This window comes from Dromiciops gliroides, chromosome 5 (genome assembly GCF_019393635.1).
Source record: "Dromiciops gliroides isolate mDroGli1 chromosome 5, mDroGli1.pri, whole genome shotgun sequence".
NCBI lineage: Eukaryota > Metazoa > Chordata > Mammalia > Microbiotheria > Microbiotheriidae > Dromiciops > Dromiciops gliroides.
Genome location: NC_057865.1, coordinates 558,938 through 582,154, shown reverse-complemented (window position 1 = coordinate 582,154; position 23,217 = coordinate 558,938). Strand labels below are relative to the sequence as shown.

The 23,217-nt window shown below is 51.5% G+C and overlaps 1 protein-coding gene across 4 annotated transcripts in view; it reads right to left on the bottom strand.

Annotated features, from left to right (window-relative positions):
• Positions 1-23,217, bottom strand: part of PPP1R9A (protein phosphatase 1 regulatory subunit 9A) — a 76,592-nt gene that overhangs the window by 9,224 nt on the left and 44,151 nt on the right. For 2 of the 4 annotated variants that reach the window (XM_043966137.1, XM_043966139.1), the window contains exons 6-13: positions 20,192-20,327; positions 11,036-11,191; positions 10,028-10,081; positions 8,665-8,894; positions 7,002-7,098; positions 6,767-6,923; positions 2,570-2,727; positions 2,175-2,371 (exon numbers count right to left, since the gene is read on the bottom strand). In XM_043966137.1, coding sequence (XP_043822072.1) covers positions 2,175-2,371; positions 2,570-2,727; positions 6,767-6,923; positions 7,002-7,098; positions 8,665-8,894; positions 10,028-10,081; positions 11,036-11,191; positions 20,192-20,327 — 1,185 coding nt within the window. The remainder of the gene's footprint in view (positions 1-2,174; positions 2,372-2,569; positions 2,728-6,766; positions 6,924-7,001; positions 7,099-8,664; positions 8,895-10,027; positions 10,082-11,035; positions 11,192-20,191; positions 20,328-23,217) is intronic. The other 2 variants (XM_043966140.1, XM_043966141.1) reach the window with 1 other exon arrangement.

The window sequence follows — 23,217 nt, the reverse complement described above, 5'->3', positions numbered from 1 at the left end:
CTGATGCCCTCTTGCCTCCAATACGCCTCCAAACCCTCACTCCTTCCCTGCCTCAGACGTTGGGGGCTGGACCTGTGGCTGGTGTCCTTTCAGACTCTGGCCTCTTCCTCAGGACCTTCCTTTCCTTCCACACAAATGGGCACTGCCACCGCGCTCACACCCCTCTCCGCTCCGCCTTCAGACCCCACATCTGCCCTTTCTGAACCCTCAGAATCCTAGCATCTGGGAGCGGCCGATGTCCTCTCACTTTCTATCACCAACTCTGGATTTTGCTCAGAGACGTCAGGCCAGGTTTCTCACAGCCTCTGACTCCAGGCTTGGCATTTATGTGTTGGGCACAGCCCTTAACTTACTTTTCGATGTCAGAAGGCCCTGCAATTGGGGGTGGGGCGGGAGAGGGGTCTTCTCCGGCCACATTCGTACTTCACCCAGCCCATCCCCCAAACAGCTTCCTCTCTTGTTAATGTCTAAGAAGCTTAATGTGTGTTTTTGGTCCTTCACTCCTCTTTTTTTGATGGGGGGCGGGGGTGGGGTGAATCAGGGTCACAAAGCGTCTGAGGCCAGATCTGAACTCAGGTCCTCCTGACCCCAGGGCCATTGCTCTATCCTCGAAGCCACCTAGTTGTCCCTCTTCTTTTCCTCACCGCCTGGGGATGCAAGTGCTGAAGACAGCACCTTGGATCACCAGGGTCAGGACTGGGATTTCATTCGGGCAGGGAGCTTCCCTCCTATCTTCTGGGGCTCCAAGAGTTGGAGTGACCCGTGCAGGGTGACCCAGCCAGGGGCCTTCTGTCCCCTAAGTTACCCTTCCCCCAGGCTGTTTCCTCATCTGTAAAATGCAGATAACAAGAGTGCCCCTGCCTCCCCTTCCCCCCAGAGTTGTGAGGAGCCGATGGGATGACATGAGGAGCCGATGGGATGATGTGGCCAGCCTTCCGGGGCTGTTATCTTCTTTCTGCCTTCACCCAGGAGTGCAGCCCAAGAGCCCCAAGCAGAGCCAGGCAGGGCTCCCCCCAGCGGTGGCGACGTCCCCAGAGGAGGTTCGTCTATATATAACAGGAAACTGAGACTTCGCTCCCTGAAAAGGATGTTTGCCTGGCCTGGCTGAAGAAGTCTTGGTCCCAGGCTCCTCGTGGCTCACGGAGGCTCCGTCCTCAGAAAACTGTCAGGCCCCACTGACACACCCCTGAGCGATGGCCGAGGCAAGAGAGGTGGCGGTCCGGGTAGGGGGAGAGGGCGCCCGCTACTCGCCACCACATGACTGCTCTGAGCCACGGTACTGCAGCTGTCTCTTCGCTCCCACCTGCTACCTGCAGAGGGCGCTCCTAGGCCTTTCTCTTGTTAAGCAGCCTTCGAAGGGAGGTTCTGACCCCGCTCAGGCAGGGAGGGGACCCACGCCTCTCTGGGAAGCACAGCCTGCTGCCCTGGGATCCACACACTCCTGCCGCCTTCAGAGCCAGCGCTTAGCCACCGTGGTGGGGCTCAGGTGTGCCCCCCAGACAAGCCCCCTCACAGCCCTTTGGCCCGGGGAACGTTTCCTCAGCTTGAGGTGCCAGAGGACAATGGACGACGGAAAGAGCCCAGGAACTGGAGACCCCTTCAATGCAGTGCCCATGCACAGGCCCCTGCCGGTCCCCTCAGGTTTTCAGAGAAGGGCCTCTGATTCCAAGGCAACTGAAACCTCATGTGCCGAGGCAGACCCAGATCTTGCGTGATCTGGTCCAAGGCATGCTAATGGGCCTTGTCACCACCGAGCAGTAACGGCGGCTCTTCCCAAAGCCTTGGTCACCCTCCGGACCCTGATGCCCTCCACTGGCCTCCCCAGGGAGGCCCTGCCTGCCTCTGGGGGCTGTTTGAGCCTCGTCTGGCCTGGGATCTGTGCCAGGGGCGGCCTCATCCCGGGAAGCATCATGGCACTCACCTGGAGGCTGGCCCTTCACGGTCACCAAGCAATTACTCAAATGACTGCCCTCCAAGTCTGGGGTGCCAGGACAGCCTGGCTGGGATGCCCTCTCCCCAGCCTTGTCCAGGCTCCCCCAGCGGCCTCCTCTGAAGGCGAGATCTGCACCTGGCCCCGCCTGTGTCCTCCCACCCCGTGCAGGGAGTGTGTGGCCTCCTGTCCCCATTGAGGCGGCCGACGCAGAGCGGGTGCAAGTGGAGGAAGGGAGTGGTACCTTTTCCTGGGGCCGCCTTCGTGGTGGCGGCAGATCGGCGGGAAGGAGCGGGCTTTGAAGGAGAGCGGAGGAAAGCGCTTCCCCCGAAACAGCGGTAAGGTGGCCGGTGCACCCACGGGCGGCCCCGGGGCTTCCTTTGGCAGGTCGGCAAGGCTGGCAGAGGGGACTGTGGCCTGTGCCCGCCCAAGGGCGCCGGTCTGGGAGAGGACAGAGGGGTTATGCAGCGCAGGGACCGTCCCGAGGACGTAGGGCAGGGGAGGGGAGAGAGGCGGAAAGCCCAGACATGGGAGCGTCTGACCCCTAACCTGCCTCCTGAGACCCAGCAGAGCCCGCAGCCGCGGGGAGGGCCCCTGGGACAAGCCCAAGGCCGGATCACCAGCAGGGCGCGCTCTCACCTTCCGCTCCATGCTGTCCTCCCCGTCAGTGGAGCTGACGCTATCATAAAGTCGGCTCCGGGAAGGTCTCTGCCTCTTGTTCTTCACGGAGAGCTGGGCTCGCGTTTTCTGGGCTTTAGAATCCAGGCGCTCTGTCTCTGGAACAGCTTCATTCAGGTCTGAGAAAAGAACATTCAGAATTGAGCTCAGGACTCTGGGTATTAGGACCTGGATGGGCAAGGCTGGGCTCAGGCTAGGGCCCAGGGGGGTGGAGACTGGGCCCAGGCTCCCCTGGTAACCAGGACAAACGCTGAGAGAAACTGAGGCTGAAAAGGTGGGGGAGTCGAGGCTGGCCATTGAGGCCTTGTGAGGGAGGCAAGGGATATGCAGGTCACCCAGACAGCCACTGCCCTGCCATCTCTCCACCTCTGGGTAAACAGGCCTGACTTCTTGTGTGTGTGTGAACTGAGATTAAGTGACTTGCGCAGGGTCACACAGCTAATAAGTGTTAAATGTCTGAGGCCGGATGTGAACTCAGGTCCTCTTGACTCCAGGGCTGGTGCTCTATCCACTGCGCCACCTAGCTGCCCCCCTGACTTCTTTAAGGAAGGATTCTTGAGCCAAGGCTCTGAGTTTAGATGGGGAGGGGGTCCACCACCACATCTCCTTCAGGCCCCTATAAGATGTTCCTGGGACTTGGAGCTGAAAGGGATGGGAGAGGACACTGTCCTACCCCATCATTCTTTAGGTGAAGAAACTGAGGTCCAGAGACAGTGAGGGACTTCCCCAAGGTCCCACAGCCAGAAGGCCAAGGGCAGTGATCTGAACCCCAGGCTCCCCCCACTACAAAGCAGTCTCATTTCCATTGGCCTCTCCTGGTGATGTTCTGGGCCCTCTCCCATGCTCTGGAACTAGGGCCTTGGGAGAAATTAATACGATGTTATTACGTTCATCACAAATTATTCATTTGTGAGCCACCCTTCTCTCTTAAAACCCAGTTTCTGCAAAGGCCATCCAGCCTCTGTCAACCTCTGAAGGCCGTGGCTGATGAGGTGTTCCCAGCCCTCACGGTGCATGCTGGTGAGTCGGGTGGGACCAGTCAAAGGGGAGCCCTACCAGGATCTAGTGCCTGGGGGATGATCCCTCTGTCTCTTGGTCCCCCCCACCAAAGCTCCTGAAGGAGAAAAGCAGCCAGAGGTCCCGACAGGGTACCTCCCTCCCGCTGCCCAGGTGCCTCTAGGCCACTGAGCGTCAACACCAGAGCCTCCTTTTCAGCAGGAGGAGCTGCCGACTTCTCCCTGCCTCCTTACCAAACATCCGTCAGTCACTTGTCGGGAACTCCCCTTCAGCAGTGACTTATGGCCTGTCAGAGTCTCCCTTGGCATCTTGGATGACCATCAAATCACCGGCCGCTGACGAGCCCAGTTAAGACAGTGGTTCTTAATTACCACCACCGTGAAGTACAGAAGGGGAAGGGAATCCACACTGACAGAGCACCTACTCTGAGCCAGGCCCAGGCTATGCACACAACAACCCAGCAAGGTCGGTGCTATTATTACACCCATTTTACTTTTGAGGTAACTGAGGCAGGTGGAGGTGAAGTGACTTGCCTAAGGGCATCAAAGCCAGCGACTGTTTGAGGCTGGTTTTGAACTCAGGTCTTCATGCCCCTTTGCCCAGGGTCCCACAGATAGCAGGTGTCAGGGCCGATCTCACATCTCCTGCCCCAGCAGGGGTGCTCAAACCATTATACCAGACTATCCATTGTATGCTGTAACTTCTCCTCAGAAGTATTCTCAAGAATGAAGCCAAGGGGCAGCCAGGTGGCAAAGTGGATAAAGCACCAGGCTTGGATTCAGGAGTACTCGAGTTCAAATCCGGCCTCAGACACTTGACACTTACTAGCTGTGTGATCCTGGGCAAGTCACTTAACGAACCCCCATACCCCCATTGCCCCACAAAAAAAATAAAAATGAAGCCAAGGGGGCAGCTAGGTGGTGGAGTGGATAAAGCACTGACCCTGGATTCAGGAGGTTGTGAGTTCAAATCTGGCCTCAGACACTTGACACGTATGAGCTGTGTGACCCTGAGCAAATCACTTAACCCTCATTGCCCCCCCCCAAAAAAAACCCAAAAACAAACAAAAAACTAGATGAATGAATGAACAAATAAATGGATAAATGAATAAGTGAATGAATAAATAGGTCAGCAAATAAATAAACGAAAGAATGAAGCCAATAAACAAATTTCATTTATAGCAGCTTTTTTTTGTGATGGTTACAAATTGGAAATCAAAGGGATGCCCATCAATTGGGGAGTGGCTAAAGAAGCTGTGGTATATGATGGTGATGGAATATTATTGCACTATAAGAAATGATAAGCAGGATGATTTCAGAAAACCCTGAAAAGACTTACATAAACTGATGTAAAGTGAAGTGAAGAGAACCAGGAGAACATTGTATACAGTAACAGCAACCTTGTTCAAGGAAGAATAACAACTATTCTCCAAGAAAACCCTAAAGGACTAATGAGGAAGCAGACTATTCACCTCCAGAGAAAGAACTGATATTGACTGAACACAGGCTGAAACATGCTATTTTTCTCTTTCTTTCATTTTTTCTTTTATTTAATTCCTATACAAAATGACTAATATGGAAATGTTCTACATAATAGCACATGTAACCTATAACCATTGGTTACTGCCTCAGGGAGGGAAAGGGAGGGAGGGATAGAATTTGGAACTCAAAACTTTAAATAAAAATGTTTATAAAAAAAAAAAGCAAATTTCAATAGACTATTGTTTGTCCTTTGTTCTTTGTTCTCAAAGAGGACCATGACAACAGGGTATTGTCATGACTTACAGTGATCTGGATTTAAGCGAGGGAGGGCTGTGCAAAGTTACCAGCCTCACTCTCTTCTCCAGAGCCCTCTGGGCCCAGGGGCAAGATATAAACTGGAGATGGCCCTGCTAAAGTCTGCACAGAGTGCTGGGCAGCCCCTACTCGAAACAGGATTTCCTCTCCCACAACCATGAGAATTTCAGGCACTATGACAAAGGCAACATTGTAGCAGCTGCACTTGTAACTTAGTAACCAGAGGACTCCTTGGCTACAAAGTAGCTACTTAGTAAGCCTCCCCCAAGACAGCCAGCCGCCTCCACATTGCCTGCCCCCTCCCTTGGTCGGCCACTGGCCCTAGTTCCCTGGTTCCCTTTACTACCCAAAGCTCACATCAATAGTGGAAGCCACACTCGAGAGCCTGGCACCTGGGGACCCACCTCGAAAGCCTCCTCCCCTTGGCGGCTACCAATGCCATCCCTGGGCAGTTGAGGCACCAGAAAGGGGGGCTGATAACCCCAGCTGTCATGGGCAGGTTGTTTGAAGGTTTTTTCAGTTATACCATCCCTCTATGAAGCTGAACCCAACTACCATCAACTCATCCAGCCCCAACAGCTCTGCTCTCCCGCCCACTTAGAAATGGGCCTGCAGGTGCCTTCTCCTCAACCTCTCTGAAACTTCCCAAAGCCTGCCCTATTCCTACTGAGGGGAGCCTCATGTCATCCCTGACTCCTCACTCTCTCACCGCACCCCTCCCAACCCCACCCCACGTCCAATCTGCTGCCAAGGCCTGGAAATGTTACCTTCATAAGTCTTTTATATCCACCCCCTTCTCTCCTCTGAGACAACCCTCATCCCCTCCATTTGGACTATCACAACAGCTGCTGGGGGTGGGGGGAAGGGGTGGTGTGCCTCCCTCAAACTTCTCCCCACTCCAGTCAATCCTCCATTCAGCTGCCAAAGTGATCTTACTTAAATCCCAGGCCTGAGCGCGTCATCCCCCTCCTCAGTAAAGTGCTCCCTGCCCCCTCCAGGAGCAAATATGAAAAGTTCTGTTTGACATCCAGGCTCCCCCCTCCCCCGCCCCATGCTTGGTGATACACAGATGCCCCAAAATGAACATCCGTATTTCCAAATTCTATCCTCCCTTTCCCCCTCCCTGAGGCGGTAAGCAATGCCATGTGGGTCACACATTTGCGACTGTGTAAAGCATTACCAAGTAGTCATTTCTATAAGAAAACCCAGCAGACCCCCCTTCTCCAGACTCTGGGCACTTCCACGGGCTCTTCTTCTTGCCTCCTCAAGTGCATTTGAGGCACCCCTCAAGCCCCCCAGCCCCAGCCCCCATCCTCCAGCCCCCCATCTCCCACCAGCCACTGACCTTGGCTGGACACCTGCTGGCTGTGCGAATTCTCCAGGGCCTCTCCCTTGGGGGCGTGGCCCAGGCCCGTGCCCCGCTCCAGGATGTTGTTATTATTGTTCACCTGAGGGCCGCTCTGCTTCATCAGCCTGAAGACCTCCACCTCCAGCTCTTGGATCTGGGTGAGACAGATGCGTGTGGCAGGCTGCCGTGGCCACCCCACCCCCTTCCCAGAGGGCCCGAGGCTGACGCTCACCCGAGCCTGGAGGCCTTGGACCTCGGCCAGATGCGCCTTCTCCAACTCCTCCATCTTCTTCCTCTCTGCTTCCTGTTTCCTGATGAAGTCGAGTTCTCTTTGGAAGGAAAAGAAACCTCTGAGGAGTGTCAGCCAGAAGCAGGGGACCAGGCTTAAGCAAAGGGGCCACCAGAGGGCAGAGAGAGGAGTGCACTAAGAATTGAGGAGACAGAAAGCCCCCAAGGCCAGTGGGGCCAGCCCAGGCAGGGAAGCACTTTAGCAGGGAAGGGCCCAGGGCAGTCTGGAGATGCAGAAGGAGCCAGGCCCGACCCACACCTTTCCCTTCCCCAGCCCCTGGCCACAGGACTCTGGACTCCAAGGGATGAACTGGATGGAGCCTAGGTTCCTGACCCCCACTGCCATCCCCTGAGGTGCTCCCAGTGCCACAGACATGGGTCCTTGCACACTGACAAAGTGCTAGGGAAAGCCCTTCTAGCACCAGAGAAGCAGGTGAGCCGGGGTGAGGCCGGGGCATTCAGGGGATCACCACCTTGGAGGCCATCCCACAAAGGTGGAATCTGAGGCCCGGTGAGGGGGAACGACGGCTGGGCCCCAAGGGATGGATGCTCCCATTTGAGGGCAGCACTGGGCCGAGTGGAGCGCACACTGTAGGAAATGGGACAGTGACCCCTGAGGATGACCACATGCCTACTGACCATGCCTCCAACTGACCTGGCTGTGAGGCCAGAACCCAGGTGTCATGGTCCTTAAGGACGGGAAATGACTGTTCAAGGTCACAATGACTCCCAGGCTAGCCTGAGGTAGCTGTTTTCCTAGCCAGCCAGCAGGAACTGGCGACAAGACCCGGTGCCCACCACGTCTGGACCAACCCCTTTTTCTCACCCCACAAAGCAGAGTATGAGGGAGGCCCCTCCCTGTAATAAGAGAAGGGCCCGCACATTCAGGAGAAGAAAGTGGGTGAGGACTCAGCGGCCGTGGCCGGCCCAGAACCACACATGAGCCAAAGGGCAGGGGCCTGTGGGCAGGGGGCCAGGAGGCAGGACAGCTGTCTGCTGTGGATCAGGCCATGAGTGGGTGACATCTACCAGGGCTCTGGATTAGGTTCCAGGGATGGCCCTAGTGTCACCCAACCACAATGGAAATGACACTGAGGACCAGCTCCAGGACAGAGGGAAAGGCAGCCACGGCTCCTCTGCAGACCCTCCTTTCCCAGCTCCCTGGGGGCCAGCATAGCCTCACTTATCTCCTTCTACCCCTTATGGCTACTGCGCTCTGCAAACAGTTAGTGCTGAAACAATGCTCTCTTCCATCCTTCCTTCCTTCAACAAATTATAAGGGAGTGATGTCTGAGGTGTCCCCTCCTCCTACATCACCCTCTGTCTCCCAGAGGAGTCCCCCCAAATGTCACCCTCTGCCTCCCGGACAAGCCCCCTTTTTCTCCACCCTCAGGCCACCATCCCCAGGCTTACTTTTTTTGTTTGTTTGTTTGTTTTGGTTTTTTGGGTTGTTTTTTTTTGCAGGCAATGGGGGTTAAGTGACTTGCCCAGGGTCACACAGCTAGTAAGTGTTAAGTGTCTGAGGCTGGATTTAAACTCAGGTACTCCTGAATCCAGGGCTGGTGCTTTAACCACTGCGCCATCTAGCTGCCCCTACCCAGGCTTACTTTTGCTGGAAATCCTTGATGAGTTTCTTGGCCTTGTTGTATTTTTTCTCCAGGGCCTGGTACTGGCTCTGCGTCTCTTTGAGGTGCTCATTCACCGTGTGGCACAGGCTTTGGGCCTCAATCCAGTAGCTCTCCAGCTTCAGCATTCTCTCCTTGTTCTCCTCAATGTTTTGCTGGAGTCGGGTTTTTTCTAGTTCCCATCGCACCTTTTCATTTTCCGCAGCCTGGAGCTGGGCAGGAAAAAATGCCAAATTCAAGGCCCCATCTTGGAGGAAGCCTGGTGCCCCCAAGGCCTTCTGTCCCTGCACCACCTGTGGGCAGATGGCCAACCCTGCCTTCATCGGAAAGCCAAAGCCTTCATCCTGGGTTGGAATGGCCGGAGGTCCCATGGCCTTAGAAATACCCAGCGCCCTCTCTAGCCCAATGTAAGTGACTTTGGGGTCCCTCAGAGTTATGAGAGGCCCCATCCCCCAAACCCTCCACTGGCAGAGGGGAGGCTGGTGACCGCCGCAAGGTCATGCGGCTTCTCCGGGGCAGGTTTCCCAAGAAGCCCAGGGTGCCACAAAGGAGCAATCCTAAGGAATAATGCCTGCTGATGACAACCCTGAATGCTCCGTGCCCCGTGCCGTTGGGAGCATGTGGGCTGGCTCCCGGTCTGGGAGCGGGGCCAAGCCCAGCTGTGTCAGTGCTCTCCACCACCAACCTCTGGCCTTTAGGAGTTAAAGGCTTCCCGGACGGTGTCTGAGCTACCTTGGAGACACAGCTCATGGTCATAGGCCACATTTCCCACTGAAAAAACATCTTTTCGAGGCCCCTCCCGTGGCCGAGTGGAAGAGGGGCAACTAGTGAGAAGGTGGACTGGTCATGCCACTCAGCCAGGAGAGGCGTGGGAGCTCAGTCCCAATAGGAGCAGAGAAAAACCACAATCCTGTTCCCTGAAGTCAAGAAGGAGACCCAAAACTGGGAGCAAGAGAACTGAACCTTCATCTTAAGATCATATAGAATATAGATATATATAGGGGGGCAGGGCAATGAGGGTTAAGTGACTTGCCCAGAGTCACACAGCTGGTAAAAGAAATGAAATTCCTCCCATGTTTCCTTTTTCTAAGGATGGGCCACCCCCCAAAATCCACACACAAAACAGTCTGCTGGTGCCACTCATGGGAATAAATGGGCTTTGGGGCACAGCGCCCCAAGGGAAGGTGCGCAGTGGGCACGCCAGCATTGGCCACTGCCACCCCACCGAGATCCTGCCGCCGAGGGGCAACAACAGCCCCAACCAGGCACCCCGCTCCTGCCACACCCCAGAAAGGAGCCCCCCCACACTGCCTGAGAAGCACTGGTTACCACTTAGCCCCCCTACCTTGTTCTTTAGCTTCTGGATCTCAGCTTCTGTGACCGCATGCTTGATCTGCAGCTGAAAACCAGAGAGAAGAAAGGGGGGCTCTGGCGGGCAGCCAGCTCCCCTGGCAGATTGGCCCCCTGCCCCCACCCTGCCCCACACTTTCACAGAGCCTCATGAGGCCTCCCTTGGGGGCTGGAGAGTCGGCCTGCCCCTCCAGACTCCCAGACAGAACAGGAAGACAAAGGGGAAGGGGCGCCCCGAGCCTTGGGCATGGCTGCAGGAGGACCCCCAGCCTCCTCTTAGAGCAGCTCAACTGGAAGAGGGAGGTGGGAGTTGGGCAGGTAGCCCAGTGATTCTGCACCCTGGCCCTGGGGAGTCCCGAGTCACACCTCGGGCTCATCTTTCACCTCCCTCTGCTTTCTTATTTGAGCTGAAGAAGAGGCAGGACAGAATCGCTAATTTAAGGCTGACACTGACCAGGAAAGGGACAGAAACGTTCAAGCCCCCCATCCCCCAATTTGCCACATTTGGGGGTTTTTTATGGGAGGCTCTTGGAGAGCCTGGGGAGGCAATCAGGTATGTCCCCTCTGTGGCCATACCTCCACAGCAAATCATCCCCCTGGACCTGTGGCCCAGTGCTAAGTGAGGAGATGCCAAGACCAGCCTGTGAAGCCCAGTGAGGTGTGTCTGTCTCATAGGCAGGATTGGAACTCAGGACTGTGACTTCCGACCTGCCACTGAAGCACCCTGTCTGCCAATCACCACGGGGAAGTCCAAGAGGTGCCTCAGGGCTTTAGGTGGGGGGAGGCTGGGCCTCCCACAAACACTGTCCCTGGACAGGGCCAGCTTGCTCTGCCCTTGGTGGCAGTGTGGGCTGGCCTGCAGGCCTCTGGCTGGCGCTGCCACCACCGCTGCCACACAGGGCCTCTCCAGGACCAGGAGCCCCCAGCTCCAGCCCCAGTGCTGCCCAAGCGCAGGCCTCAGGAAGGGCCTCAGGCAGGGCCACCTGCCCTTCTTCGGACTCACCTCTTTGAACTTGTGACTGAGCTTTCCAGTGTCCAGCTCTGATGGGGAGAACACATCCTCGTTCTCCGGCAGCTCAAACACCTCGATGGCCAGGTCCCGGCTGGGCAGGGAGGGCCCTGCTTCCTCGTCCTCCTCATCGGTGGCATACTCCCCCGTCTGAAGGGAAGACAAGATGAGAATGCCCTGGTCACACGGGGACGTGTGCCCGACAGAAAGGGAGGTGGCCGGCAGCTCCTGGTGGGCCTCAGACTCGCAAGTGTCAGTCCAGAGAGGGAAGGGCCCGGAGCATGTCTCCTAACAGATCCACCGACATCCGAGGGGGGAGAGATGAGTTGCTGAGGTCCCCTGCCACGAAAGCAAGTCGGCATTTTGGGAAATCCTCCTGGTGGCCCGTTCACTCAGAGATGAGCAAAGAGAGGCCCATGAAGAAGTTCAGGAGTGGGGACTCTCAGGACAACAACACGGCTGTGGCTGCCAGCCTGTCCCACCCTCAATGTGCTCTCTGCCAGGGTCAGACCTTTCACGGCCCTGGGTGCAGAGAGGCCACATCAGCCTGGTCTGCAGCCGATCCACGTCATATGCATATGGGTGCTCCTAAGCATACCTCTAGACACACTAGCACTCACATAGCACACACAAGAACACAGACACACAGTACATGTGCACCTAAATACACATAATCCCACACTAGAGGCATTAATACACATGCCTGTATGTGTACAAACACGAACATACACACACCTAAGCACAATATACACAGGACATGTGTACTTACACATGTGCAAACACACTCACAATACAATGCTACAAACACAAATACACACTCATGCCGACATGCAAGCAGACACACACTTGTACTCAAACATGTGCACACAGCTACACATAACTACACTCACACATACAATACTACAAACACACTTATACAGAGACACATACAGAAAAGCAGAAATATTAGATGCTCCCTTTTCAGATCATAATACAATAAAAATATTATTTAATAATGGCTCATGGAAACATAGAATAAAAATTAATTAAAACCCTAAAGAATGAATGGATCAAAGAACAAATCATAGAAAGAATAGTTTCATTAAAGAGAATGACAACAATGAGACAACACACCAAAATGTATGGAGTGCAGCCAAAGCAGTGGTTACAGGGAAATCTCTCTCTCAACACATCAATAAAACAGAAAGAAGAGATCAATGAATTGGGCATGCAACTAAAAAAAAACTAGAAAAAGAACAAATTAAAAATCTCCAATTAAACACCAAATTGGAAATCCTGAAAATCAAAAGAAAGATTAATAAAATTGAAAGCAAGAAAAACAATGAACTAATAAATAAAACTAGAAGCTGGTTTTATGGGGGGAAACCCCAATAAAATGTATAAATCATTGGTTAATTTGATTTAAAAATCAATAAAGGAAAAAACCAAATTCCCAGTATCAAAAATGAAAGGGAAGAATTCACCACCAATGAAGAGGAAATTAAAAATGATTATTTTACTCAATTACATGCCCCAAAATCTGATGATCTAAGCAAAATGGATGGATAATTACAAAAATATAAATTGCCCAGATTAACAGATAATGAAATAGAATATTTAAATAATTCAATCTTAGAAAAAAAAAATTAACAAGCCATCAATGAACTCTCTAAGAAAAAATCCCCAGGGCCAGATGGATTCACATATGAATTCTACCAAACATTTAAAGAACAATTAATCCCAATATTATATAAACTACTTGGGAAAATAGGTGAAGAGTCCTACCAAATTCCTTTTATGACATAAATGTGATGCTGATACCTAAACCAGGAAGAGCCAAAACAGAGAAAGAAAACTATAGACAAATTTGCCTAATGAACATTAATGCAAAAGACTTAAATAAAATACTAGCAAGGAGATTGCATCAATATATCACAAGGATCACACACCAGGTGTGACCAGGTGGCATTCATACCACAAATGCAGAGCTGGTTCAATATTAGGAAACTATCAGCATAATTGACCATGCCAATAACAAAACCAATAGAAATCATATGACTGTCTTGAGTGCAGAAAAAGCCTTTGACAAAATACAACATTAAAAACATTGGAGAGCACAGGAATAAATGGAGCTTTTCTTAAAATGATAAGTACTATCTATCTAAAATGATCAGCAAGCATTATTTGTAGTAGGGATAAGATACAAGTCTTCCCAATAAAATCAGGGGTGAAGCAAGGATGCCCATTATCACCACTATTATTCAATATTGTACTAGAGGCGGGGCAGCTAGGTGACACAGTGGATAGAGCACCGGCCCTGGAGTCAGGAGTACCTGAGTTCAAATCCGGCTTCAGACACTTAACACTTACTAGCTGTGTGACCCTGGGCAAGTCACTTAACCCCAATTGCCTCACGAAAAAAATTAAAAATAAATAAATAAATAAATAAAATGAATGAATGGTGAAAAGGTCAAAGTGGGTACATGATATAAACATAAAGGGTGATACTATAAGCAAATTAGGAGAGCATGGAATAGTTTGCCTGTCAGATCTATGGAGAAATAAAGAGTTTATTACCAAACAAGAGATAGAGGGGATCACAGGAGGTAAAAAATTGTTATTACATCAAATTTAAAAGGTTTTGCACAAACAAAACCAATGCAGTCAAGATTAGAAGAAAAGCAAAAAACTGGGAAAATTTTTATAGCAAGTTTCTCTGATAAAACCCTTATCTCAGATATATAGAGAACTGAGTCAAATTCACAAAAATAAAAGCTATTCGAATAATGAATGGTCAAAGGGTATGAACAGTTTTCAGATAAAAAAAATCAATGCTATTCATAGTCACATGAAAAAATGTTCTAAATCGCAACTAGTTAGAGTAATGCAAATTAGAACAGCTCTGAGGCACTACTTTACATCTATCAGATTGGCTTAATGTGACAGAAAAAAATGATAAATGTTGGAGGGGATGTGGAAAAGCAGGGACACAATCCACTGTTGGTAGAGTTGTGAATGGGTACAACCATTCTGGAGAGCAATCTGGAACTCTGCCCAAAGGGCTATAGAACTGTGCATACCTTTTGATCCAGCAATACCACTGCTAGGTTTATGTCCCAAAGTCCTCCCCAAAAAGAGAAAAAGACCTATTTGTACAAAAACATTTATATGAACTTTTTTGTGGTGGCTAAGAATTGGAAATCAAAGGAATGCCCATCCATTGGAATGGCTGAACAAACTGTTGTATGTGATGGTGATGGAATACTATTGTGCTCTAAAAAATGACAAACAGGGTGATTTCAGAAAGGTCTGGAAAGACTTGTATGAACTGATGTGAAGAGAAGTGAGCAGAACCAGGAGAACACTGTGCACAGAGACAGCAGTATTGCTGGATGAAGAACTGTGAAGGACTTGACTATTCTCAACAATACAATGATCCAAGACATTCCCAAAGGACTCATGATGAAGCATCCTATTCACCTCCAAAGAAAGAACTGATATTGATGGAACACAGACTGAAGCATGTTCCTTTTCACTTTCTTTCATTTTTAACATTTAAAAAAATTTTCTTTTCATTTTTTTCTTTTATTCAAGTTTTCTTATACAAAATGGCTAATATGGGGATGTTTTACATAAGCATCCATGTATAACCTATATCTGATTGCTTACAGGAAGGAAAGAGGGGAGGGAGAGATAGAATTTGGAACTCAAAACTATAAATAAAAATGTTTATTACTTTAAAAAAATGATGAGGGGGATGGTTTCAGAAAACCCTGGGTAGGCTTATATGAACTGATGCTGATTGAAGGGAACAGAACCAAGAGAACATTGTGCACAATAATAGCAACATTGTTGGATGATCAACTGGGAAATACTTGGCTCCTCTGATCAAGACAATGATCTAGGACAATTCCAAGGGGCTCATGATAAAAAATGCTCTCCCCCTTCAGACAGAGAACTAATGGACTCTGAGTAAAGTCTATGATTTTTCACTTTATTTTCTTACTTTTTTTGGCATCATGGTTAATGTATAAACATGTTTTGCATGGTTTCACATGTATAATAGGCATCATATTTCTTGCCTTCTCAATGGGTGGGGGAAGAGATGGAGAGAAGGAGATGATTTGGAATTATATTTTTTTAAATAAGGGGAAGGGGGGCAGCTAGGTGGAGCAGCAGATAAAGGGCAGACCCTGGATTCAAGAGGAGCTGAGTTCAAATTCGACCTCAGACACTTGACACTTACTAGCTGTGTGAACCTGGGCAAGGCACTTAACCCTCACTGCCCTGCAATAAAATAAAATAAAATAAGGGGGGAAAGGAGAAGAACAAGTGGAAACATGACTAATCACAAAGTACAAGTAACCACTTGGCACAAACACATTTAATCATTTATTTTTTCCTTCTTTGAATGTACTTACTTAAAAGAATATTTTTGAGATAACTTTACCCTTTTCAATCTTGAATAGGTTATGTTGCCTGAAACTGGACATTTTCTTCTCAGTTTCCTTTTCCCCTATTTCAGTTTAGGTCTTTTCCGCTTAAAAAAGGCCATGATTTCATTTTGGGTTCTGATGCATGTTCCTCCCTCTGGGAGGCACCTCAGAATTGGGATTTCCAGCTGAAAGATTTCATTTCCTATACTCTTTTAACTTCATACTGACATACTAACAGTAGTGGTGATCAAAAATCTTCTGGGTGCTTGTGAAGGAATCCTGAAGGCGCCTCTGAAAATTGTTGATTAAAATCTTTGTTATATGGGATGGCTCTTTGGGAAGAGAGAGGAGAAAGGAGAAATTTAGGCTATGTAAAACAAAAGATATCAATAAAGTTTATTTTCCAAAAATAAAAAATACTGAATGGCCAAATATTGAAGCAAATTATTAGATTTTTTTTCCTGCAGTGGTGGTGGCAGTGCTGGGCTGAGAAACTCAAATCAAAGGCAAAGGCAAACAAGAGTTTGTCTTTGATAGACAAAATAAAGTTGAATTGTCTTTTAGATTTCTAGGGCAAATTGTGCCCATTTACATTATCTCAGTTTACTGTTGTTCATCTAAAGTAGTGTGATGAGGGGAGAGGGGAGGATCAGGAATTTGCTTTTAATTTTTAAACTTGTAATAGTTTTGTTGGATGTTTTAATATGCCTACTCTATATGTAAAAGAAGGGGCAGTGAGCACCCTTTCTCTGTAACGATTCATCCAGAACCAAGATGCCTCCTCCCTTGCCAGAGACACAAAGAGGATTGCTAAACTAGAGAGAAAACCATAGAAGTTCTAAGATCCCTCTCAACTTCAAAGTCCTATGATTAAACCAAGGACACTGATCACTTTGAGGACACACTCAATGTCCTAAAATATGGCCTTGTCTTTGGAGTCTGGAGGGAGGAGAGAAATTTCAAAGCCTGTCCTTGGGCCAGTCACAGCTGAGAGGCTGGGAAGCCTTTTGGCCCCAGTTGGCTTCAGCTTCTTCAAATAGAAGATGGGGGTCATAGCATCTCCCTGCCAGGGGTCTGGAAGAGTTGTCTAAAAGGCTTAGTCCTGTGTTCCATTCCTTTCCCTCCTTACAGACTTCCTCCTTTGTTCCCTCAATCTATCCAATGAGAGTCTGAACTAGATGGCATATAGCCCCCCAAATCTTGTGATCTATCAACATCTGGCTATCAAATGAGCTGGCCCAGGAAGCCAACCATTTCTTCCTGAGATTCCTATGGTTCCCTTAAATAAATATAAGGAGTCAACAGGAAGGATCAGAGATTCAGGATGTGAGGACCCTGGATGGGGTCCCTGGTGTTACAGGGGCTCCACAGCGGTCAGCAGCAGGAGTCAGATCCAGGGCTCAATCTAGGACAATACTGATAATGGAAGGTGTACAAGGAGGGGCTCCTGGGCTGAGAAAAACATCTACAGAGGGTCCCTGGCTCCCTGCTGTCTGTAACCAAACAGGATGGCAGCCGAGACGAGTGGGGAAACACACCAAAATGGAGGGGCTAGCCCCGGGTACCTTTGGGAAAGGCCCGTCAGGCCTGAGTCTCAGCTTTACTCAACTGTAAAACAGGGGGGGGGGGGCAGGATTGGCTGAGTTAAGTTTTTGTGGTTCTCAATAACCAACAACCATTTAGGGAAGAACCAACAGGATCATGTCAATGACACCATCAGCTCCGGTCAGTCTGACCTTAATACAGGGCCTGATTCCGAGAGCTGCTCACTTGAGGGTGGGCTCCCTACTGGAGCGACAGTGTGGGCCAATGGGGAGAGGAGTGGCCTGGACTGCTTCTGAGAGAGGCTTCCCACCCCTCTTTGCCTCCCTCTGTGCGTGGCTCTCTGCCCAGCTTGCACAGGGGTCCTGGTTGGAGACTGCCAATGGAGCTGCCCACTCCAGAGACGATCCTGGTTCTCCAGTCTCATGTGTGCCCAGCAGAGTGTTCAGGACCATCAGAAACAGGTCCAGTCACTGGTCAGTGAATCCCTGGCTACTGACTCCCTGGAGATTTGGCTGCTCCACGGCTCACAACCTCGCAGACTCCAGGGGCAATGTCTACGCAGGCGACGTGGGTCTTAGGGCAGGGAGATGCCCGGACCAGAGAGCCCTGAACAGTTTCTCCTGAACCACCAGGTCTGGGCCGAGGACACTACCCATGTGCTGGCCCTCAGCTTGGCAAGCTCACTAAGATCAGGGCATCTGTTTCCAGACTGCTTTTATCTCTGACTGTGCACTTCACACAGTACCTGGAAGACAACAGGCTAACATGGGATAGATGCGGGGAGAGATGGAGATATCAGGAAAATCAGAGGAGGGAGGTTTCATGGATGCTGAGGAAGATCTGACCTGCGCACTGCAGGGAGATGATTCTGGGAGGTGGGACAAGAAGGGAGCGAGAACACGGGGGTCCACACGAGGTGGCAGGTGACAGGCTTGGCTACGGAGGGCTGCAGGGCAGCTCGAATGCCCAGAGAGCATGGGGCCTCTGGGACGTGCTGCTCAGGGAAAGGAGGGCTGGCCTGGGAAACCAAGAATCGCCTGACCCTGTGGGCTGGCCCGGCGCCTGGTGTCCCTCATCTGGGGGGAAGGCGGAAGAGGCTGGCTTCGCAGAGTAGTGTCCGTGGAGCAGGGAAGAGCTCACAGCCACACAGAAGACAGAGGATCACCCAGAAGAAGACAGACAGGCCTGGTTTTTGAACAAACAAATCTTTGTAGCAAGAACCAGAAGGGAAGGTGGCACCGGGAGAAAGATCTCTGAAGGCAAGTTTCTCTGAGCAAGATTTCCCTTCAGAAATGCACAAGCCACTGGTTCCGATTTTTAAGGTAGAGCCACTCCCCAGGAGATGGATAGTCGGAGGGTGAGATCAGGCCCTGTTCTGAGGGGGAAGCCAAGCCATCAGCAGCCACAGGAAAACACCCCCCTACTTTCCCCCACCCAGCTGGCGAAGAGGAGAAGAGTCATGGAGAAATGCTGGAGGGGCTGACGTCCTCTGGGTGGGGCTGGGCCTTTCCCGAAAGTAGCTGGGAATGAAGGATGCTTCAGAAGAAGGTGCTACCATGCATATGCCCTCTGACCCACTGGTCCACTGCGAGAAGGAGAAGCATCTATGTGGACAGAGATGCTCCCAGCAGCTCTTCTCACGCAGTCAAACTTAGAAACGAGAGGGCGTCCAGGCCCCCTGGGGAATGGCTGAAGCCGGAGGTGGGGAAGCCCCACCACAAAGTGAGGCAGGCAGAAGCAGGAGAGCAACCTATACAGTGACAACCACAATGGAGAGAAAAACAACTCGGGAGCCTGAGTGTGGCAAAGCCCAGAGTTCCCCACCTCCTGCCACGAGAGGACCCGCTGGAAATGCAGAGACAGAGAGAGCCAGGCACAGGTGGGCATCTGGAGACATAACCGAGGTGGGAAGGGGTTCTGGCAGACTATGCTCTGAGGAGGGGTGCAGATTGGCTGGTTTCTGCTCGATGGGGGAGGGGAGAGCGGGAAAAACAGATTTCTTAAAAAATGCTCATTAACAGAAAAAACAAAATTAATCAAATTTTTTAAAATAGCCCCATTTCAACTCTGCCCAAAAGGCTCTAGAACTGAGCATACCCTTTAATTCAGCAATACCACCGCTAGGTTCATATCCCAAAGACGTCCCCCAAAAGAGAAGACCTATTTGTACAAAAATATTTCTAGCAGCTCTTTCTGTGTTGGCTAAGAATTGAAAATCAGAGGCATGCTCATCCATTGGGGAATGGCTAAAGAAGCTGTGGTATGTGATGGGGATGGAATATTATTCTGCTATAAGAAGTGACAAGCAGGGTGACCAGAAAGGCCTGGAAAGACGTGTATGAACTGATGTATAGTAAAGTGAGCAGAACCAGGAGAACATTGTGCACAGACAGCAGTGTTGTCTGATGAAGGCCTGTGAAGAACTATCCTATAGGACAATTGATGAAACATACTATCTGCCTCCAAAGAAAGAACTGATACTGATGGAACAGACCGAAGCATGCTATTGTTCACTTTCTTTCATTTTCTTTTATTCATGTTTTCTTGTACAAAATGACTAATATGATCATGCTTTACATAATCGTACATGTACATCTGATTGCTTACTTCCTCAAGGAGGGGAGAGGAGAGGGAGGGAAGGAGGGATAGAATTTGTAACTGAAAACTATAAATAAAAATGTTTATTACTTAATAAAAATAGCCCCACTTCTATTCTGTACTGACTTCTTCACTTCGGACTTCATTTATTTGAAACCCCTTTAGGACAGAAGTGGTGACAGGCCAGGCCCTGTAAGCTCCCCCTCTCCCCTACTGACCCCCTCAGACACCTGCCCTGCCCCTACCCAGTCCCGTCCCATCCCCGTCAAAGACTGGCCTCCTCTTTGCCAAGGCCAACACTGCTCCAGGCACCCTTGACCTCTGACCCCCCACCCCTTCCTGCTAGGCCAGTCACCCCACCACTTCTGATCTTGCTTCCTCACTCTTTCATTGCTGCTTCCCGGCAGCTTTCCCCAAACCACACATCACAGGTGCATGGCCACAGGGTACAGATGTGGGATTGGAAGAGACCTCAGAGGCCGAGCCCCTCCTTTTAGAGATGAGGAAGCTGCAATGGGGCAGGGTTGGCATCTGCACCCTCCGCCTCTCCAGCGTCCATACCGCCGGCGCCCCCCCCCCCAGTCAGACTCACCTCGTCATCATCAGCGTCATACTGGCCATAATGCTGCTCCAGCAGCTCCCGCTGTCGCCTCTCTTGCTCCAGGGTCTGACTGATTAGCTGGGCCACCTCGCTCACTTGTCCTGGCTTTTCTCGCCCAATCACGAACCTGTGAGAAGGCCAGGGTCACTGCTCAGTCACCCCTTAAGAGGGGACCGCTGGGCTCTACTAGCCATGCTGTCAAATGGTCCGGGGCTATAGGTCTGCATGGACCCCCTGCCCACATCCCTGGGGGCTCAGGGCAGGGGAGGAATGGATGGGACTATGAGACAGCTAAAACGGGCTTTCTGGCTGGGTGTGGGAGCAACCTTGTAGGGTAGCCTGAGGCCTTTGGAGACTCTCCCTGACTGGAGCCTGCTGCCCAGGCCCCATACTGCCCGGGACCCACACTGCCTGGACATCACATTGCCCAGGCCCCACACTGTCTGGCCACCACACTGCCCGAACCCCACACTGCCTAGGCGCCACATTGCCCAGACACCACACTGCCCGGTCAGTGTTCAGGGAGGACAAGAAAGCCACAAGGAGCAATAACTTCCCAGGCCCCTGATGCCCCAGGTGTGTCCGTCACACAGGAGCAGGGAGGACCCTGGCCGATGCTGGGGAGGAGGGTCTGAGCACAGGCCATGATGTGGGGAGGAGTCACGACCCAGTACAGCCTTTACAAACGGGCTCTCGGAAGCCCGAGGACCCAGAAGGCTCCTGGAAGGGCTTGCCCCGGCAGCCCCTGCCTGCAGCCTAGGGCTCAGCCCCCTCAGCCTGACCCTAGACATCTCTCCTGGCGGCGGCTGCTCCCCTTGGCCCCTTGGCCCCAGGTGCTGCTGTGTCCAGTCGCTTTCCTGGGGCGCTTAGCTGGACACTTCCCCAACAGGCCTGTGGTTGTTTGGTGTTCCTTTGAAGGCTGGATTTCCTCCCTGTGAGGGGTCAATGCTCACAGAATGTGCATGTGCTCTACACCACCGACTCTTAGTTAACTGTCCTGACGCGCACAGGGTTGTCCTGGCATGCGGCCCAAGAGGCTGGCCATGGAGGATCGGGAGGGTCCTGGCCTGGCTGACTGCCACAGCTGACAGAGCTGGGAGCCCTCTGCTCTGTCCCTCATTGCCCTGATAACCACAGACGGCTCCGGCGGAGAGATCGACAAGTCAGTCACCCACCAAGCGCTTCCTGAGTGCCTGCTGTGTGCCCCTGTGGTCTGAGGTTGGTGAATCAAACAATGACCAATCTCGGGTGACACAGACGAGAGGTGAGCCACGCAAGGGCACCCCCAGGGCTGCACACACAGTGGTGGGCATGAAGCACCATCACAGAGGGCAGCAAGTGGGGGCTCAGCTCTCATGGCCCACACCCCAGAAGGAAATCTACTGGAGGAAAAGCCAGGCTCTCCATGAAGGGAAGGCAGACGGTGAGTCACCCCCGAGCTCCCACAAGGCACGGGCACAGAGATGGCTACACCAGTAATTGCTCCCGTGACGTGCAGAGAAGGGTTTAGGTACTTGGGCTGCCTCAGCCAGCAGCCTGGGGGAATAGGCCCAGAGTGCCAGGCACCCAGAGCGGCTGATGGCAAACATGAGACACTGCCAGAAATGAATCGCATTGATTAGAAACAAACTTAGCCTTCAAACAAGGACCACCTTGCACAGGCGCCTGCTCCCAAGAGCTCTACACAATGAATCAATCATTCCAACAGGAAATCAGATGTGGGAGCTATGCAGCAAACACAACAGTCAGACTCTTCTTGCATTGATACGATGCTCTAACACTTCCTTCTCCAAGGGCAGACAGTACAGGACTGGGTGCTAACCACTTTTCTCGCCAGCAGAGCTTCTCACTGAGGTGAATTCATAGCCAACTAACAGGATCACCAATACTGTGTCTAGTGCAAACCTGGCTAAAGCCCTGGCTAAAGTCAGCAGAGTCTGAGCCTAGAAAGATGAGAGGAGAGAATGGGGTAAAAGAACATATTTCGGAGCTGCATCAGCTAAGCTGGAAGCTGGGAGGGATGGGTACTACAGATGCTGTGGACGAAGATGCCCACCGGAGCAGAGTAAAAACGTAGAAGCAGAAGAGAACCAGGAAACTGAGCACTAACCAAGCCCAGATCAGCCCTTGCGGCAGTCCTATCGGTGGCCTGTCCCCAGGCTGCTGGGGCTGTGCTCCTCGGAGGGACTGCTCACCTGGATCTCCACAGGAGCAGCGGGACCATCCCATCATCCAGTAGCCGGAGGACCATTCCATCCAGTAAGATGGAGCCCGTGACAAGGAGACCAAAAGCAATGGCCACCGATCTTGCTGAGGGGTAGTGTGGAGCAATGGATAGAAAGCCATCTGTCTCCAACATTCCACGTGTCTCTGAATGCACCTCCCTGGGCCTTACTTCCCTCAATTGTAAAGTGGCGGCTTCTTACGCTGAGAGTGAGTTCCCATATGGAGCCGTGTACCCCAATGTGGAGGTCTCGCGAAGCATTTGGCGGTAAATGTTTTAGCCGTCTAATACTTTATATACCTGGGGTTGTGAGGGGAAGAAGTCTGACAAGCCCGGCTGTAGGCAGCCTCAGCTCTGGATTGAGGGGTCCATCTAGGGAGCGCTTGGGAAGCACCTGCCTTGTGCTGGGCATTGTACAAGGTTCTGGGGATAGAGACCATCACATGCCCTTGAGGACCTTACCTTCCAGGGTTGGGGGGGGGGCTCACAGAGAATCACACCAGAAATTAACTACAAAATACAGGTCAATCCGCTTCTGGGGAGGACCCCAGGACCCGTAGTGCTGGAGCTAGGCTCTGACGGAAGCTGTCAGGCAAAGTGAGAGCTTCTACAAAAGTGTGGAGAGCGGAGATGAGATGTTGTGTGCAAAGCAAGAAGGTCAAGCTGGCAGGACCAGAGAGAATGTGACAGAGGTAAGGGCTTTACAGGCCCAACAGAAGTGCTGCTTCATCCCGAGCGTCACAGGGAGCCACCATCAGGAACAAGAGAGGGGCCAGACTGGCTTGGTAAAACG